At 41.4% G+C, this 17529-nt stretch overlaps 2 protein-coding genes across 10 annotated transcripts in view; one reads left to right on the forward strand and one right to left on the reverse strand.

Annotated features, from left to right (window-relative positions):
• Positions 1 to 1833: 1833 nt before the first annotated feature.
• Positions 1834 to 15722, forward strand: LOC133414447 (polycomb protein suz12-B-like). Of its 2 annotated transcripts, none has more exons than XM_061699799.1 (17): positions 1834 to 2150; positions 2302 to 2468; positions 2837 to 2883; positions 2978 to 3042; positions 6200 to 6268; positions 6478 to 6527; positions 6602 to 6687; positions 6780 to 7047; positions 8187 to 8289; positions 8983 to 9091; positions 9703 to 9886; positions 9962 to 10056; positions 11190 to 11333; positions 11417 to 11574; positions 12226 to 12424; positions 13284 to 13363; positions 13445 to 15722. In XM_061699799.1, the coding sequence occupies exons 2-17, from the start codon at positions 2327 to 2329 to the stop codon at positions 13758 to 13760; spliced, it is 2115 nt and encodes a 704-aa protein (XP_061555783.1). In that variant the 5' UTR covers positions 1834 to 2150; positions 2302 to 2326; the 3' UTR covers positions 13761 to 15722. The 2 variants fall into 2 exon arrangements, with proteins under 2 accessions (XP_061555783.1, XP_061555784.1); XM_061699800.1 differs by having other exon boundaries at positions 9769 to 9886.
• Positions 15723 to 16365: 643 nt separating this feature from the next.
• Positions 16366 to 17529, reverse strand: part of crlf3 (cytokine receptor-like factor 3) — a 10897-nt gene continuing 9733 nt past the window's right edge. For all 8 annotated transcript variants that reach the window (XM_061699808.1, XM_061699807.1, XM_061699806.1 and 5 more), the window contains one exon: positions 16366 to 17529. This exon is cut by the window's right edge and continues 308 nt beyond it. The gene's annotated coding sequence lies outside the window, so the exon portion shown is untranslated.

A 17529-nucleotide genomic window follows, 5' to 3' on the forward strand; every position in this document is an offset into this window, starting at 1 on the left:
CACCCGATCTCGATCTCATAGGAATTAAAGCAGAAGCTCTCCAAAAGTCACGAGTTTAATGGCTGTGAGAATTGTGAAGCTTCTATCAAAATAAGGAGTCCGACGTCAAAATCAAAATGGAACTTATGTTTTGGAAAGATCACTTACTTACTTTTGAAAGCTCTGATATAGCAATTTTACAAGATCTCAGTACGAGAAAGTGCCATGACCCTCCCATGATGGTCCATGAACTTGAGAGAACGTCACCAAAGCACATCATTTAGCTATTACAGCTTTATTGTACCGCTACTGGGGTTAAATTAGACTATTTGGTAACATGTCTCTTCCAGAGGTGCCGCATAGCCGGCGAGGCTCTCCGCGATGCCGCTGGTGGTGGACGCCGTGTGGGCGCTGTGGAGCATCACGGCGGGGATCTACGACTACTTTCACACCAGCGCCATGGAAGAGAGAATCCACACGCTGGAGAATGTGCTCTCCATACACCAGTTTGTCATTACGGGCCTATCAGCGGGCCTCATCCTGCTCATGATGTACATCCTGTGGAGGAAGCACTGATGAAAATGAAGACAATGTGTGCTCACGACTACTAAAAGGCAAACATAACGGACCAAAGTTGTTATTTTGTGTTGTTAAATGCTGTTTTTTCGCTTCTGTGACTCACCTACTTGCCACCTGATGCTCGAATGTGCTAGATAACATGCTGTACAAGCCAATACCAAGAAGAAAGTGCACTGAGAACTGTGTTTGGCTCATATGACGTCTGTCTGCCCACCTTTCAGGCATAATAAGAAATCTCAAGATTTTATCATGGTTTAGAACTGCAGCCTGCAACATATTTGACCAACAAGTTAGTCAAGCTGCAACCTTTTGCCTAGATTTGTGTGTGTGTGTTTAACAATTTAATTTCTCTGTGTAGAGTGCAATAGTGTATTGTGTTGCTCTGACAAACTACTAACACAGATGGCCACTTTGAAAGGGAATGTGTTTGAATAATAAAAGCTCATCGGAAATTATCTACTTTTTTGTTTTATTTAAAAACGTTATCTTCAAACGCACTTTTTACACCTCATTTTAAAACGTATGTGAACACATATTTCCTCATTACGTCGTCAATAATATACGTTTGATCACACATGTACTGCACTTACTGACGTTTAACAGACTGTCTGATATATTTAATGAAAGTGACATTTAATCTTTCTTATCGACCAGAAAAGCCACTAAAAGTGCATAGTGGAGTCTGGTATGTACGGTGCCACAACCAGCATGTGGTAGTGTTGAGTTGAGCGTCAGAGCGCTCCAGACAGTCACGTGACGTAGTCCGTGCCTCGCCAATCATGAACCACGTCATATATATATATATATATATATATATATAAGAGATACTGTGAAAAAAAAAATCCGCGGTATGTGAACCGAGATATTATCTTAAATGCCGCTTTCATTTCATACAGCGGAAAGGCAAACGCCTCTGCCAATCACATGGCCGCGTTTCACAAACAAGCGCGGTAATAGGCTGCAGCACTCTGAAGGCGGGATCTTTCAATACATGAACGCGTCCGAGCCAACTTTGGTAATGTTTTTGTAATTCAGCCAGAAAAAGGGAACTGACTTATCGGTCACCAAAATAAAACCAGTGGCTTGCCTACATAACAGCACATTATAGTATTTGTTCTTAGATTTCTGGAAATATATCAGGACATCTCTTTGTATACAGAGAAATAAACTGTTTGATAGTATAAAATAACGCAACATCGCTTCTTGGTACTACTCATTCCAAATGTTTCGAAAATACTAACCGGAGGTCATGTTTTTGCTTCAATTTGCGACGCCGCTACCTCAAGTTGGCAAAAGGCGCTCAATTACGATTTACGCAAATTTGTTTTAAATTGTGGACTCGAAACCACTCAATGTATATCACAAGTGTATGCTTCTGTTTTATTAATTCATTGTCGTTTTCGTAATTTTCTACGGCAAATGCGAAGAGTCGTGTCGCGCTAGTTAGCTAGCTGGGCTAAGGAAGTTTAGCCAAATAGTTAGCTGCCGAGTGGCGGCGTTGGCTTGTTCTCGTCTCCCGCAAATGGAGCCCCGAGGCCGGCCTTTCTAACTCCTCCGCACCGAAACGTCCCACAGGAGCCTGGCTCGGAAATGTAAAAAAAATGATTACATTAAAAGTCCCCTCTGCTGCGTCTAATACTCTGCTTTTTCTTTCTTTTTTTCCCCACAATATATGAGACGCTGCTCCTCGCTTCTTTTTTTTGACAAAGAAAAGTGACGCGAGTTTTTTTCTCCCTTAACAAGCACAAGCTTTCCTGGTTTCCTGCGGATGGCTCCACACAGGCATGGCCCCTCGGCCGGAGGCCACCCTGTGGCGAACGGACCGTACCCCCCGTCCTCCTCCGACGCCAAGAAGCCCAACATGCAGCTGGTCCAAGACGACCACGAGTTGTTCCTGCAGGCCTTCGAAAGTGAGTTTCCACCGCCGAACAAACGCCTTCAGTTCAACCTCACAAGTTAATTGATCCAACACCTTTGTTCTCGGTTTATTGTTGATGGCAGTTACATGAGTGAATGAGGCGATGGTCGTACTTATTGGGGCATACCGAACTCTGCGTTGGACTATTTTATGACCACCACAGTCACATCTTCATTTGAACAAATTCATTTGAAGTGTAGTCTATCTTCCTTTTTTTTTTGAGACTTTCCAGGGAGCTGTGTTGTTTTTAGAAGGACTACAGAATATTCCAGCCAAGTTGACATGAATTAATAAACTACAAGAAATTGCAGATGATAATGGAGAATGAATGTTTTGTTGATGTTTTTGGGGGGTTTGCAGAGCCTACCCAAATTTACAGGTTCCTCCGCACCAGGAACTTGATCGCTGTGAGTTTTCTTCATATAACTTCTTAGGTTTATTTTCAAATCATGTTGATGTGGAATTACTGGAACAATTTTCCCTTTTCCCTTCCACTTTTAGCCCATATTCCTGCACAGGACTCTCACCTACATGTCACACAGGAACTCGAGGAAGAACAGCAAAAGGTAACAACAAGAAGAATTATTATTATTTTTTTTATCATTAATTTTTATTTGACTGAAAATCAAATTTTATTTAATTTTTTTTACTGTTGTCACGTTAACGTTCACTGATTACTTAGTCACATCACAAAGACTGTGTGTTCATCATCTGAGCAATGAGCTCAGTTGTTGACTTTTATCATTTTATCACCATCTTTGTCAGATGGCAGCTGTTCACTTTCACTTCCTGCCACATGTGCTCAGATGCCAATGAAAACACAACTTAAAGACGCAAAGACTCAGTGGTGCTGTGCCGGAAGGTTTTTTTTTTTTTTTTTTTTAACTCTATTCTGTAGATGTGGTCCACGTTTTCACGTCCTGACCCCACGTTTTCACTTGGCTCCACAGGCTGACTTTGCCTTGCACACAACTCAAACCAGTTAAAAGGGTTTTAAAATAATGCCAACAGTGTGTGAACCTCCTGAGGCAGCTGTACAAAGTAAAACACTCTGATAGCCTTTAAAGAATAGACAAAGTGCAAACCCGTGCATGCATTTTCCCCTCCGTACAATAACAGTACAGTGGGTAGGGAAAGTGTTCAGACCCCCTTAAAATTTTCACTCTTTTTTTTTATATTGCAGCCATTTGCTAAAATCATATGTTATTTTTTCCCCTCATTAATGAACACACAGCACCCCATATTGACAGAAAAAAACGGAATTGTTTAAATTTTTGCGGATTTATTAAAAAAGAAAAACTGAAATATCACACAGCCTTAAGTATTCAGACCCTTTGCTGTGACACTCATATTGAACTCGGGTGCTGTCCATTTCTTCTGATCATACCTAAAAGGATTATATTCATTGGAGTCCAGCTGTGTTTGAGTATACTGATTGGACTTGATGAGGAAAGCCACACCCCTGTCTATATAAGAGCTTACAGCTCACAGTGCATGTCAGCGCAAATGAGAATATTGAGGTCAAAAGGAACTGCCTGAAGAGCTCAGACACAGAATTGTGGCAAGGCACAGATCTGGCCAAGGTTACAAAAAAAAATTTCAGCTGCACTTAAGATTCCTAAGAACACAGTGGCCTCCATCATCCTTAAATGGAAGACGTATGGGAGAGAAGAGGGGGAGAAGAGCCTTGGTGAGAGAGGTAAAGAAGAACCCAAAGATCACTGTGCCAAACCTCCAGACATGCAGTCGGGAGATGGGAGAAAGTTCTAGAAAAGTCAACCGTCACTGCAGCCCTCCACCAGTCGGGGCTTTATGGCAGAGTGGCCCGACGGAAGCCTCTCCTCAGTGCAAGACGCATGAAAGCCCGCATGGAGTTTGCTAAAAAAAAAAAACACCTGAAAGACTCCAAGATGGTTATAAATAAGATTCTCTGGTCTGATGAGACCAAGATAGAACTTTTTGGCCTTAATTCTAAGCAGTATGTGTGGAGAAAACCAGGCACTGCTCATCACCTGTCCAATACAGTCCCAACAGTGAAACACGGTGGTGGCAGCATCATGCTGTGGGGAAGTTTTTCAGCTGCAAGGACAAGACGACTGGTTGAAATCGAAGGAAAGATGAATGCGGCCAAGGGATATCCTGGACGAAAACCTTCTCCAGAGTGCTCAGGACCTCAGACTGCGCCGAAGGTTCACCTTCCAACAAGACAATGACCCTAAGCACACAGGTAAAATAACAAAGGAGTGGCTTCAGAACAACTCTGTTACTGCTCTTGAATGGCCCAGTCAGAGCCCTGACTTAAACCCAATTGAGCATCTCTGGAGAGACCTGAAAATGGCTATCCACCAACGTTCACCATCCAACCTGGCAGAACTGGAGAGGATCTGCAAGGAGGAATGGCAGAGGATCCCCAAATCCAGGTGTGAAAAACATGTTGCATCATTCCCCAAAAGACTCATGGCTGTTTTAGCTCCAAAGGGTGCGTCGGTTAAATACTGAGCAAAGGGTCTGTAAACTTATGGCTGTGTGATATTTCATTTTTTCTTTTTTAATAAATCTGCAAACATTTCAATATTTTTTTTGTTCTGTCAATATGGACTGCTGTGTTTACATTGAGGGGGAAAAATGAACTTAAATGATTTTAGCAAATGGCTGCAATATAAAAAAGAGTCAATAATTTACGGGGGATCTGAATACTTTCCGTAGCCACTGTAGATGACCACCGTGAATCATACGACCCAAATGCCAATGACGTTGGGACGTTGTGTTAAACATAAATAAAAACAGAATACAATGACCTATATTTAATTGAATACACTACAACGACAAGATATTTAATGTTCAAACTGATCAACTTTATTGCTTTTAGCAAATAATCGTGAACTTAGAATTTGATGGCTGCAACACATTCCAGAAAAGCTGGGACGGGCTCATGTTTACCCCTGTGTTACATCACCTGTTCTTTGAACAACATTCAATCAACGTTTGGGAACTGAGGACACTCATTGTTGAAGCTTTTGTAGGTGGAATTCTTACCCATTCTTGCTTGACGTACAGCTTCAGCTGTTCAAAATAGCATTTTATGATGATCGGTTTTAATATCATAATTCCAAGATCCGATTAATGACGTCACTGACTGGCTGCGCAAAAGACATTTATTCCGCGTCGGCATCGTGTACAGTATATCTGAATCCAAAAGCTGGTTTTTTTTTTTTTTTTTAGCCTTGTTGCGTGTCTTTTGACTTAGTATTGTAAATATCTGACTGGAAATAAAGTTATTTAAAGAAAAACATGTCGGCGGTGGGGGACAGACAACACCTAATGCGTGGATCAGACTACAAGACAAATTTGGTCTTTCACGATTGCACTATGTCAGACTACTGCAATAAAATCTTGTATTCCGATACCACCGCATCGCGTCTTTTTCGATCACTGGGCTTTATCTTGTCAACTCCAACGCCACCGGATGCACTCGTTACCACGGCCACGACAACAACAGCCGAAGTCAGCTGGAATAGGCTTCATCACGCCCGCGACCCTCATGAGGAGAAGCGGTAAGGAAAATGGATGGATGGCTGGCTGGCTGTCCGTGACCAGTTGAGAATTATTACTCATAAGTTTTCAACAGTGTTATTAGGACAAGAGATGTCTCAATGACGAGAAGGTGGACTTTGGGTGAGATCGTCAAATATTGTTGTTGCTAACAGGTGTGTGTTTGCCTAGGAAAAGCTCCAAGATGGACAACCTGCTCTTCCGAGCAGAAAAAATGCATGGAGAACAAGAACCACATGGGTAAGTAAGAAAGTTATGTTCAAGCGTTATGACACCGTGTCTATTAATGCAATACGTTAGCCCGTCTAAGGCGTTTCCCATTTTGTGTTAGCATTAAGCTAGCTGACTTACGCGCTTCTTTATACACGATGTGTAATTCTCATTGTTCTGTGTTTCGTTTGATCAGTTGTCATGCAAATATGACCAACTAAATGCGCTTTTCTCACCAGCTTGGCGTCCAATTTGCAGCTCACCTTCACCGGCTTCTTCCACAAATCAGGTAAATTTGTGCCCCTCCCGCTCCCATTAACGCCTGGTCATTGGTTGACTTCCTGCTTCCTGCTTTGTCGTCAGGGACACCGTCTCAGGACTGTGAGAACGAGCAGACCTCCGTGTCTCTCGAGGTCCTCCTTGTCAAAGTCTGTCACAAGAAGAGGAAGGTGAAGCAGGATGATGTCATCAGTCAATCAACCAATTAAGTTTATTTTATTTTGTTTTTTTAAATAATTATTTCATTCTTATCTGTGTCCAGGATGTGAGCTGTCCTGTTAAGCAGGTCCCCGCCGGGAAGAAGCAGGTTCCACTCAACCCGGACTTAAGTTCTTCTGGCGGCCGCTGTGCTGGCAGTCCGGGACATTCCGGAAACTTTCCATCCTTGCTTGTCCCAAGCAGCGAGTTTGAAGCCAGCAACTCTCACATGGTCAAGTCCTACTCACTGCTTTTTAGAGTGTCCCAGCCAGGGTATGACCACATGCTCCTCCACAATGGGCTCGCCAACGGAGAGGCGTGCCACCACAGAGGTGAGTCAGCATGGAAACAAACCTGAAGACACAGACAAAGGAGAAATGCTCACAAACACTGATTTAGACAGATTTGTGAACAATATTTGAGGGAAATGGCCTTTTGTGTATGTGGAAAAAGTTTTAGATCTTTCAGTCCAGGTCACGAAAAATGGGAGCAAAAACAAAAGTGTTGCCTTTATATTTGTGTTCAGTGTAAATACCATGAAATGAAAGCTGGAATTCTAAACATTTGTCTCATTCATCTTTTGATCTGAAACCCAAATGTCTTCGGTATACAACAAAAACAAAGGAATTGACCTTGCCGTTCCAATACTTTTGGAGGGGACTGTGTGCTCTAAGTAGGACTGGGTGACACGTCCTTTCAATAAAATCTTTTTTTTTCTCTCACAAAAATCAGATTTTAATCGGTTTTCAAGCATTTTTTCCCCCAAGAAAATGACAATTTGTAATGTTTTTTGTTTTGTTTTTTTTGACAGAAACCAGATGTTTTGTTTTTGAACAATTTATATTCAAAGCAATTTATTTTCACACGAAACAAATCTGATTTTAAGTGGGTTTTTTTCACACATCAATTTTGCAATGTTAGTTTTTTATTTATTTTTTTACAAAATAAATTAATCGATATTTTCACAAAAGTCTGAGATTAAGGGATTTTTTTCACAAAAATCCAATTTCAAGAGAATTAGTTTTTCACAAAAAAAATATTTTTGTAATCTTTGATTTTAAGCATTTTTTTGACTGAAATCTTATTTAAAATTTTAATTGATTTTCTTCTTACACAAATCAGATTTTAATCAATTTCAATTAATAATAATTTGATTTTAGTTTGGTTTTTTTTCCACAAAAAATGCAATTTGTATTTTAATGTAATCTTTTTCACAAATGTCTCATTTCTGATTAAAATTTTCCTCCCCAAAAATCTGGTGGTCAATTGTAGTTTTTTTTTCACACAAAAATCACATTTCCCATTTCAATGGAATTTTTTTCCTCAAAGCTCAAGACTTCTTATTTTTATCAAAGTTTGTCTAGTAATGAGTTCTCCAATTTTATCTGAATGTTTTTTTTGTTTTGTTTTTTTTGCCATTCAAATCAGAATTCTGATTTTAATCATTTTTTTACCCGTCTTCCATATCCAGAGCTCTCAGAGGTAATGATGGCCAGGAAGAGGCGGGCCTCTCCCCTCAGGGAGGACGGAGGAAGCACACTGGTGGCTCAGATGACCGTTTTTGATAAAAACAGGTGCTGCACAAACACACATTTTTACATATATAAAATGCTGTGAAAAGGTATTGGCTCCCTTTCTCAAATTCTTACTTTTTTTTTTTTTTTTTTTTTTTTACATAATTTTCGAACGTTAATGTTTAAGATCATCAAACAAATGTAAATATCGGACAAAGATCCATCCATCCATCCATCCATTCACTTCACCGCTTATCCTCAACACGGGTCGCGGGCGTGCTGGAGCCTATCCCAGCTATCTTCGGGCGGGAGGCGGGGTACACCCTCAACTGGTCGCCAGCCAATCGCAGGGCACATAGAAACAAACAAGCATTTGCACTCCCATTCACACCTACGTGCAATTTAGAGTCTTCAATCAACCGACCACGCATGTTTTTGGGATGTGGGAGGAAACCGGAGTGCCCGGAGAAAACCCACGCAGGCACGGGGAGAACATGCAAACTCCACACACGCGGGGGCCGGGATTTGAACGGGTCTGGAGGTAATCAGGCTTGTGTGTGGTCAGTAAAAATGAACCAAAAAATGTGATTAGCCACAGTTAATGCATGATTTAACATCGGGGGCCATTACTGCAATATATTGCAAAAATATAAGAATTTGAGAAGGGAGGAAATACTTTTTCACAGCACTCTTATCTTTTGTACTTACATATGTAAATATTGTAATATCATTTAAAAAAAATTATGTGTGCAGACGTCTGCAGCTGCTGGACGGCGACTACGAAGTTTCAATGCAAGACTTGGCACAGCAAAGTCCTCTCAACAACATGACAGCAACGTGGGAGACCATACTGGACACGAAGGTAAGTGGCTGTGTGCATTTGTGGGTGGGTTTGCAAATATTGAGTGCGATAGCGATGAGATAGTGTGGGCTAAAGTTAGTCTGTGTTCGTGAGATTTTCGTGTCTCTGCATGTGTTTTTCTCTGTGTGTGTGTGTGATTCAAAGTGATGTGTTTGTAATGGCAAATGTTAGTGGTTTTTATTTTCTAAGTACAGTATGTGTGCGTGTGTCTGAGTGTGGTTTTGAGATTGTGTGGTCGTGTGTATGATTTTGTGATTGTCTGTGTGCGCTCGCGCAAATGTTAGCGCAATTGCGTGTGTGTCTGTCTCTGTGTGAGATTATGAATGTGAGATTGTGTATGACTGATTGTCGAGTGAATGTGAAACTGTAGAGTTTGATTTGTGTATAAACTGTGTGTGTGTGTCTAGATTGGATTGTCACTAACCAAAGTGTTGTGCAATTGTGCGCATGAGATTTTGATCGTGTGTGTGAGTGATTTTGTAGTTATGGGAGATGTGTAAGTAATGTCCTTTTGTGTGTTTAATGTGCGTATGATTGTGAATGAGGTGTGTGTGTGTGTGTGTGTGTGTGTCAGTGTAGATTGTACTGTCGGTAACATTTGTGTTGTGTAGCACTTGCCTCCATTGGAGGCGTTCTGTGATGGTCCCACTCTTCACTTCACACTTCGATGGACCAAGGACCTCTGCGACGGTTCCACGGCTCCCGTCGCCAAACCTCTGGCCACGCGCAACACGGACGCCAACCAGGAGGGCAAAGTGGCCGTCACACTGAGGAACACGCCACACTCCGCACACAGTGAGACGACGCGAGGATGATGCCAGGAGGTCGTAGAAGCTTCTGGAATGACTGATTGCGTTTGTTTGAATGCAGCTGTGAAAGAAACCCTCAACACAGACAAAGTCCACACCAGAACCAGAGAATACGTGTCAGCGCAATCTCGACCAAAACTACGCATCTTCTACCAGGTAAACCATGACAAAGTTCAAATAAAACAGGTAAACTACAGGTAACACACGCTACCAGGTAAAGTAAAACTAAATCATCACCTACCAGGTGAAGTACAAATAAAACTTGACCTTCTGCAAGGTAAACTACTCGTCAATTTGTTCTCCGACCAGATAAATTACGAGTCAACTACATCTTCTAGGTAAACAACACCTACTGCCTGAACTAGTGGTAAATGTCACCATCTCCTACCATGTAAAGTTGTAAAATACAAATAAATACATTCTACTCGTCAACTTTGCCCTTTACTCTGCTAGTAAACTGCCTTAGACTGGGTAAACTGCTAGTAAACCTCACCTTCTATCAGCTAAATCTCTAGTTACCTTCTGCGTAGTAAGCCTTGCTTTCTACCTGGTAAACTAGTCATCCATTGCACCTACCAGTCAATTTGACTCTCTACCAGGTACAGTACTACATGGAAAACTTAGTCTTCTGCCAGTTTAAATATTAGTAAGCTTTACCTTCCACCAGAAACTGTTAGTAAAATATTTTTTTACCAGGTAAACTACTAGGAACTTCACCTTCGACTGAGTAAACTGCTAGAAAACCTTTACTGGGTAAGCTACTCGTCGACTCCACCTAAACTGCTCTACCGACTGGGCCACCGCCGCCCTAAAATTGATGCATTTATCTGTTTAAATCTTATTCCACAAACACAATTATTAATCTGGCTACTGTTTAGACTCGTGGCGCCACATGCAATATATTCTTGTCCCAAAAATTCTTGCCTTCTGCTTTGAACCATTAAAAGATGGCTTGTTCAATTATGGTGTGTAAATAAAAATGGTTTGGAGGACTTCAAAGAATAATTTAGGGATATCGAACAGTGTATTTCAAAAGTAGAGCTCAGTGGTAGTAAACTTCACCTTCTACTGGGCACGCCGCTACTGATCTTCACCTTTTGCCTGGTGAACTGCGTAAGCTTCACCTAGCGGATAAAACGTCCGATACTTGTCATCTTCTATCACTAACCTTTCCCTTCAACGGGACAAACTACTTGCGCGCCTCATCCTTCAACCAGGTGAACCTCTCGTCACCTTCTACTAGGTAAACTTCACATTTGTACCATTTCTGTTGCACGTCGTTTGTGTAGTTCCAGTACAACAACAACAGTCGGCAGCAGACCGAGGCCAGAGACGACCTTCACTGCCCTTGGTGCACTTTGAACTGCAGGAAGCTGTACAGTCTGCTAAAACACCTCAAGCTGTCTCACTCGCGTTTTGTCTTCAACTACGTGGTCAGTCGACGCCGCGCCTCCGATGATGACAAACGTCACCACGGAAGAGCGGCTAACCGGTGGCCAATGTTGTTGTTCTGCAGCCTCATCCCAAAGGAGCCAAGATCGAGGTGTCCATCAACGAGAGTTACGACGGCTCGTACGCGGGGAATCCTCAGGACGTACACAGCCAGCCGGGATTCGCCTTCAGCCGCAACGGACCCGTCAAGCGGGCGGCTGTCACTCAGGTCCTGGTCTGCAGGTACTCAAGTCACGTGACTAATGACAAAGCAATTACCTTGGTGCCAAGGAATTGTTGAAGTGAGCAGACAAAAGTAGTATTTTGCCACCCTCTTTGGGTTGTGGCATCTCTAAGCAATTACAGTACAATGTAAACCTTTTGAGAGGGCATCAATTACGCTTGTATTTGCACTGATCGCAGAAGGTTCGAGTCCATAATCCCCAAGATAAGCTTACGAGAACAGCCTAAGTTTGGGTTCGTCACTTGAAACGGTGGCAGGGGTGTGGTGACTTCTATTTAAAAATGAGTTTGAATGCGTTTGGTTTAGGTGGGAACACAGCCGCATCCCTGGTGAGGAAGAGGGTGTGCGCACTTTGTGCAACCATATCCTAGTTTATTTTTACTTCCCCTTCATAAGAAGAAAAACAAATGAATTATGCGGGTTTCAGGTCTCATTAATGGTGGAAAATGTTTTGAAATTATTGATCCTCTTCTCGTTTCTTGATTAGAAAAATCTGACATATGAACAGGGATGTGGAGACTTTATATCCACATTGTGATTTGACTTGTGACGTTGTTTTTTATTTTGAATGTTTTTTTTCCTCGAGATGCGATACGCGATTTAGTCGCAGCGCCAATTCGACGCGTTCTAAATATGCGGTCTCTGCCCAGGCCCAAGCGCAGCAAGCCAAGTCTGTCCGAGTTCCTGGAGTGTGAGGGCGGCGAGAGCGAGCGTCCCTGGTCCTACGTGAGTGGACACAACAGACTTTACTTCCGGAGCGACAGCTGCGTGCCCAGAGCGCCGCAGGAGATGGACGTGGACAGCGAGGACGAAAGGGACCCTGACTGGCTCCAGGAGAAGACCGCCAAGGTCACGACTCAACGGCCATTTATTAACAACTGAATTACATGCTATTTGTTCTTTGAATGAATGAAAACCTAGGTTGCAGTGACTTATACTACTTCATGTATGGTTGCTCTCCAACCAAATTCTTTTTTTTTGGGGCATATCTTTACTAGGAAAAAGGCATGAATCTCCACATTTTTATTTAAAAAAAACCTGATAAAAACTGGTATCTCCAATTTAAAAAAAAATAATAATAAATAATAAATAAATAAATATATTTTTAATTAATAAATAAAAAATTATAATAGTAATTAATTCAGATAAAAAAACACGCACATCTCTTTTTAATCAAGAAAAAAAAACATTTCTAAATGTTGTCTTATCTGGGGGGGGTGGGGAACATTTCAAATATAGGAAGACACACTATCTCCAAATTTTAACCCAAAAAAACCATTGCAGGCATTTCCAATAGGCTTTACACCGTTCTCATCGGCTACATTGGTATTGGTAAATTATCACCTGATCGGCTTTGTCATAATTCGCCGATCCAATCGATGACATGATTGATTGGCTCCACAAAAGACATTTACTCCGTGGCGCCGTCATGAATGTTTAAATCCAAAAGCTAATTTATTTTTAGCCTTGCGGATGCCAAATTCAATCTCCGAACACCGATTGTAGAGCTGGTCATTATTCTGGTGCAGCGTTGTTGCCCTTCATTTGCAGCGGTCCGACTGTTAATTTCATGTTCTCAAACAGCGCTACAAATACTACCTCGATTTGCACATTTGATTGATTGAGGAGCAAATGTGACTGTTGGCAAGTTTCCGTTGATTGTGTCCAGTGATTTATTTATTTTTGGGTGTTTCTTGTGCGTCTGCAGCAAATCGAGGACTTCACGGACGTGAACGAGGGCGAGAAGGAGATCATGAAGCTGTGGAACCTTCACGTCATGAAGCACGGGTTTGTCCCCCAGCTTAGCGTTAGCCTGCTATGCCGCGCGCCGTCTGTTCTGAGCGCGCTCACGACTCTCTGTACCCGCAGTTTCATCGCAGACCACCAGATGAACGAGGCGTCCCTGCTGTTCACTGAGCTGCACTGCGCTCACCTAGTCCGCCAAAACCTGCGCCGCAACTTCCTGCTTCACCTGGTCAGCATGCACGACTTCAACCTGGTCACCACCAGAACCATCGACCAGGCCATGGCCAGACTCCAGGCTGCCGCGCACGGGGGCGAACCCCCAGAGGAGGAAGACGAATGGGAGACGGCGGTGGAGTCTCTAACAGAGACGGACCTTGAGCCGTCCCGGTGTGAAGACGCCAGCAGGTGGCAAGAGAGTCACACCGCTGTTTTATACTGACCAATGGCAGAACCCCAACAGAACTTTGTGATTATGATTTAAATGATGGATCATGGAGACACCCGAAGGGCATGATTTCCTGTTTTATGATCCTAAGACTTGAAGAATTTGTCAAGTCATACACCCCAAACTGAAATTTTGGGTTTGGAACCTTCAATCAGCTTTTAGGACTTCGAGACTGAGGAACTGTAGGTCGTGGAGACACCAAAACAGCATGTTTTCCAGTGTGTTATCCAAGAACTTGCGGACTTCGTCCACGTTAGTAGAAACCCTAAAATGAACTTTTGGGTTTGAAACCGTCAATCAACTTTTTGGAATTTCAGGTCTTTGAGACTAAAGAATCACAGAGAAACCAGAATATCTTGTTTTCCTCTTTGTTATTCCAAAACCTGAGGAAATGTTCAATGCTCCTGATGTTGGGTGTCAGTGTAACCTGACCAATGAGTGGGGGTTGGCCAGAAACCCAAAACTATACTTTTTGTTTGAAACATTAAGTCAACTTTTAGCACTCAAACATTGATTCTAGTCAAGACCATAATTGTTCCTGTTTGTTGTCCAAAAACCTTGTCTATGTTACTCGAAAACTCCAAAATTCACTATAGGGTTTGGAACCTTTAGTCAACTTTTGCAACGTTTAGGATGTCAAGACCAAAAAGGTCTCGTTCATGAAGTGACCAGAAAATAAGGTTTTCCTCTTGGCTTTCCGAGATCTTCAGGACTTTGTCCATGGTCCTAACTGGTCAATGATGGCAGAAACCCCAAAAATTGACTTTTTGTTTCGAATGCTAAGCAGACTTTTAGGACGCCAAGACTGACTCTGTATCAAGAAGACACCAAGACTTCATGTTTTCTCTTTATCCCTGGACTCGAGGGCTTTGTACGCAGTCCGATTTACTAGAAACCTGTGCAAAATTCCAAACTATATATAGACTTTTATCGTTTGGAACCAACTTTTGAATTTTAGGGCCCTTAAGACTGATTCTGGATCAGGGAGAGACCAGGACATTGTTTTCATTCTTCTTATCCAAAAACATCAGGATTTTGTGCATGTTCCTGACCCTTGCACAACCCCAAAATTGACTTCTTCTGGATCGAGGAAACACCAGAACGTTTTTCTGTTTGTCATAAAATTTGAGGACTCTTGTTTATGTTCCTAATGTTTAGTATCAGTGTAAACTGATCAGTGAACGGAGGGCAACCAGAAACCTTCACAGAAGCCCACAATTTAATTTGTTTGGACCGGTCAAGACAACTTTTTGGACTATTAAGGATGTCAAGACCGCAGAATTCTGGAGCAAGTTTTCCAAATCCCAAATTTTGACAACTTTGTCCATGTGAAAAACTTGGATCCACCAAAGAGGACTGGGGGTTCAGTTTGAGAGTCTGATTCGGTTCAAAGATTTCATTTATAATTGTCAGAATATCTCCAACGGTGCTACTTTTTTCTCTTCATAATCTGATCCAGAATCTGTTTTGTTCCTTCTGAGCCGATGTTGCCTTTTGCCAATGTGGAATTGTTTGAAAGATCAGCAGAAAATGAAGGTCCAAAATCCAAAGTGAAGCCAGCACAGAGCAGAAGTGCCTTACAATTGTATTCTTTCAGAGCCCAGCAGGGGGTGCAATACCCCACACAAGCTGTTAAATAGAAGACTTGATTTGCTTTTGTTTTTCCTGCTGGTCTCATTAGTTTCCGTGAAGGGAAAAAAAAAAAAAAAAAAAGACCAATCAAGTGTGCGTTCTTAGATGCAATTCCACTCTGATACTATTGATGTCCATGTTACGATGAAACAACCAAAACCTGACACAATTGACACCATGCATCTGTTCGCTAAAGCGTGTGCGAAAAGGCTAAAAGTGTTTTTGTTGTTCCTTCACTCCGCAGCAGCAGGATTTTTTTGCACAACAAAATGTTCTACTGGCCTGCTATCACCTTTTATTATTATTAAAAAAGGCACATTTGTACACTTTGTAGTCTTTTTCACTAATTTTTGGAATGTGTAGATTACAAATGTCAATTATTTCAATAATAAGAAATTAACCAATAGATGCTCTTAATCTAATATTTGATAAACAATTTCCATATTTTAAGTGTGGCCTCGGACAGAGAATTTCCTTGCATTTTTCTTTTGTTACATTTATTTTTTTCTTGCCTTTGTATTTATTTTTTATATTTTTACATTATACATTTTAATTTTTTTTTTGGGGGGGGGGTATTTTCTCAGTTGCCATTAGTAGTAGTAATTTTTCATGTAAATTGCAGTGATGTCACCATTAACTTTACCTAGTTATTTCAGGGATGGCCACAAAAATCTATAGAGCGATGTGACGCTGGATAGTAAAATACATCTTGCCAAAAAAACAATTGGGAAAAAATATATAATCTTCAGAATGTTCTTATATTAAAAAAAATATATCAGTATGTTCTTTTATAAAATTATCAGGAAGACAAAGTCCTTGTGATGTATTTTTATATGCAGATCTCTAGCATATATATACATACATATATATATATATATACATACATATATAAATACATACATGTATATATACACACACACATAAAATATATTTTGTGGGCCCCAGTGACAAGACATCCTTCACTGAGTGAACAACACAAGACAAAAACACTTTATTAGCTTGTGTAAAACATCCGGAAATATTAGTCCATTCGGTAACATAACCTCCTTAGAAAAACAGTCATCTAAATTATTAATAAATCTTATTAGACAGTAAAGACCACACACAAAGGCGAGCTTTTGTGAGAACTTTGTACCTGAAGCGGGGCTCTGAAGTCCAACATGGAAGCCTGAACACACAGGAGGACATCAAACATCACATTTTGTTCATGAGTGAAGAGAAAATACTCAAAACTCAAGAATGGCTTTAAAAAATAAAATCAAGCTCGAGGGAGGACTGTCTCCATTGATATGGGATGTTTTTCCAGAATTCAGTCATACTGCTTGTCCTCCATTGATTGGCATCTTCCACACCATCTCATACTGGATCATCACACCTACACGTGTGCGACTCAAAGGTATATAGAAGAAAAAGTGCATCTTTCACAGTGTCCCTGATTTAAAAAAAAAAAAAAAAGTCAGGTTTCCTGTCTTTCTGGATTCTCACATAAATCCCAGAAGGGTGTGTGTGTCTCTCATGATGACATATTGACAAGACGCAATTGTAAACAAAATATGGCTTCTGAAGACTGATGGATTTATTGGGGCCCTGCTAGTTGATTTAGTACTTTTGATAGGTCCATGAACCTTTGGGGTGGGGGTCATACCTGAATGAAATCTTCAAGTTCCAGAACCCAAGAACTAAATTATCCTAGAAATGATTGTGTTTGAGACTGCAGGAGAGAGTTCTAAGGAAATGTTTTAGTCCAGAAGAAGACCCTGCTAAGGGGGCAGTACTTTTTGGGGTCTAGGATTAGTTCCAGGAACTACAAGTACTAATGACAAAACGTCCCCAAAACTTTTGGTTGAAATGACTTTGGGGCCAAAAGAAGACTCGTTGTGGTGGTAGTGCTTTTGAGACATCCGCCAACCTTTGAAGGATTCAACTAAACATACCTGATTGCAACAGTTAAGTTCCAGGAATTAAAAGCACCAATGACCAAAAGTTCCCGTAAATTTAGGTGAAAAAGCAACTTTTGGGTTTATTTCAGGAGCCAGAAGACGACCCTGCTACGGACGGTAGTACTTTTGCGAGGTCACCGAACCTTAACAGATTGGAAAGTCTCAGTTTCAGGAAGTAAGAAGAACTAAAA

This window comes from Phycodurus eques, chromosome 16 (assembly GCF_024500275.1).
Source record: "Phycodurus eques isolate BA_2022a chromosome 16, UOR_Pequ_1.1, whole genome shotgun sequence".
In the NCBI taxonomy this organism is placed as follows: Eukaryota; Metazoa; Chordata; class Actinopteri; order Syngnathiformes; family Syngnathidae; genus Phycodurus; species Phycodurus eques.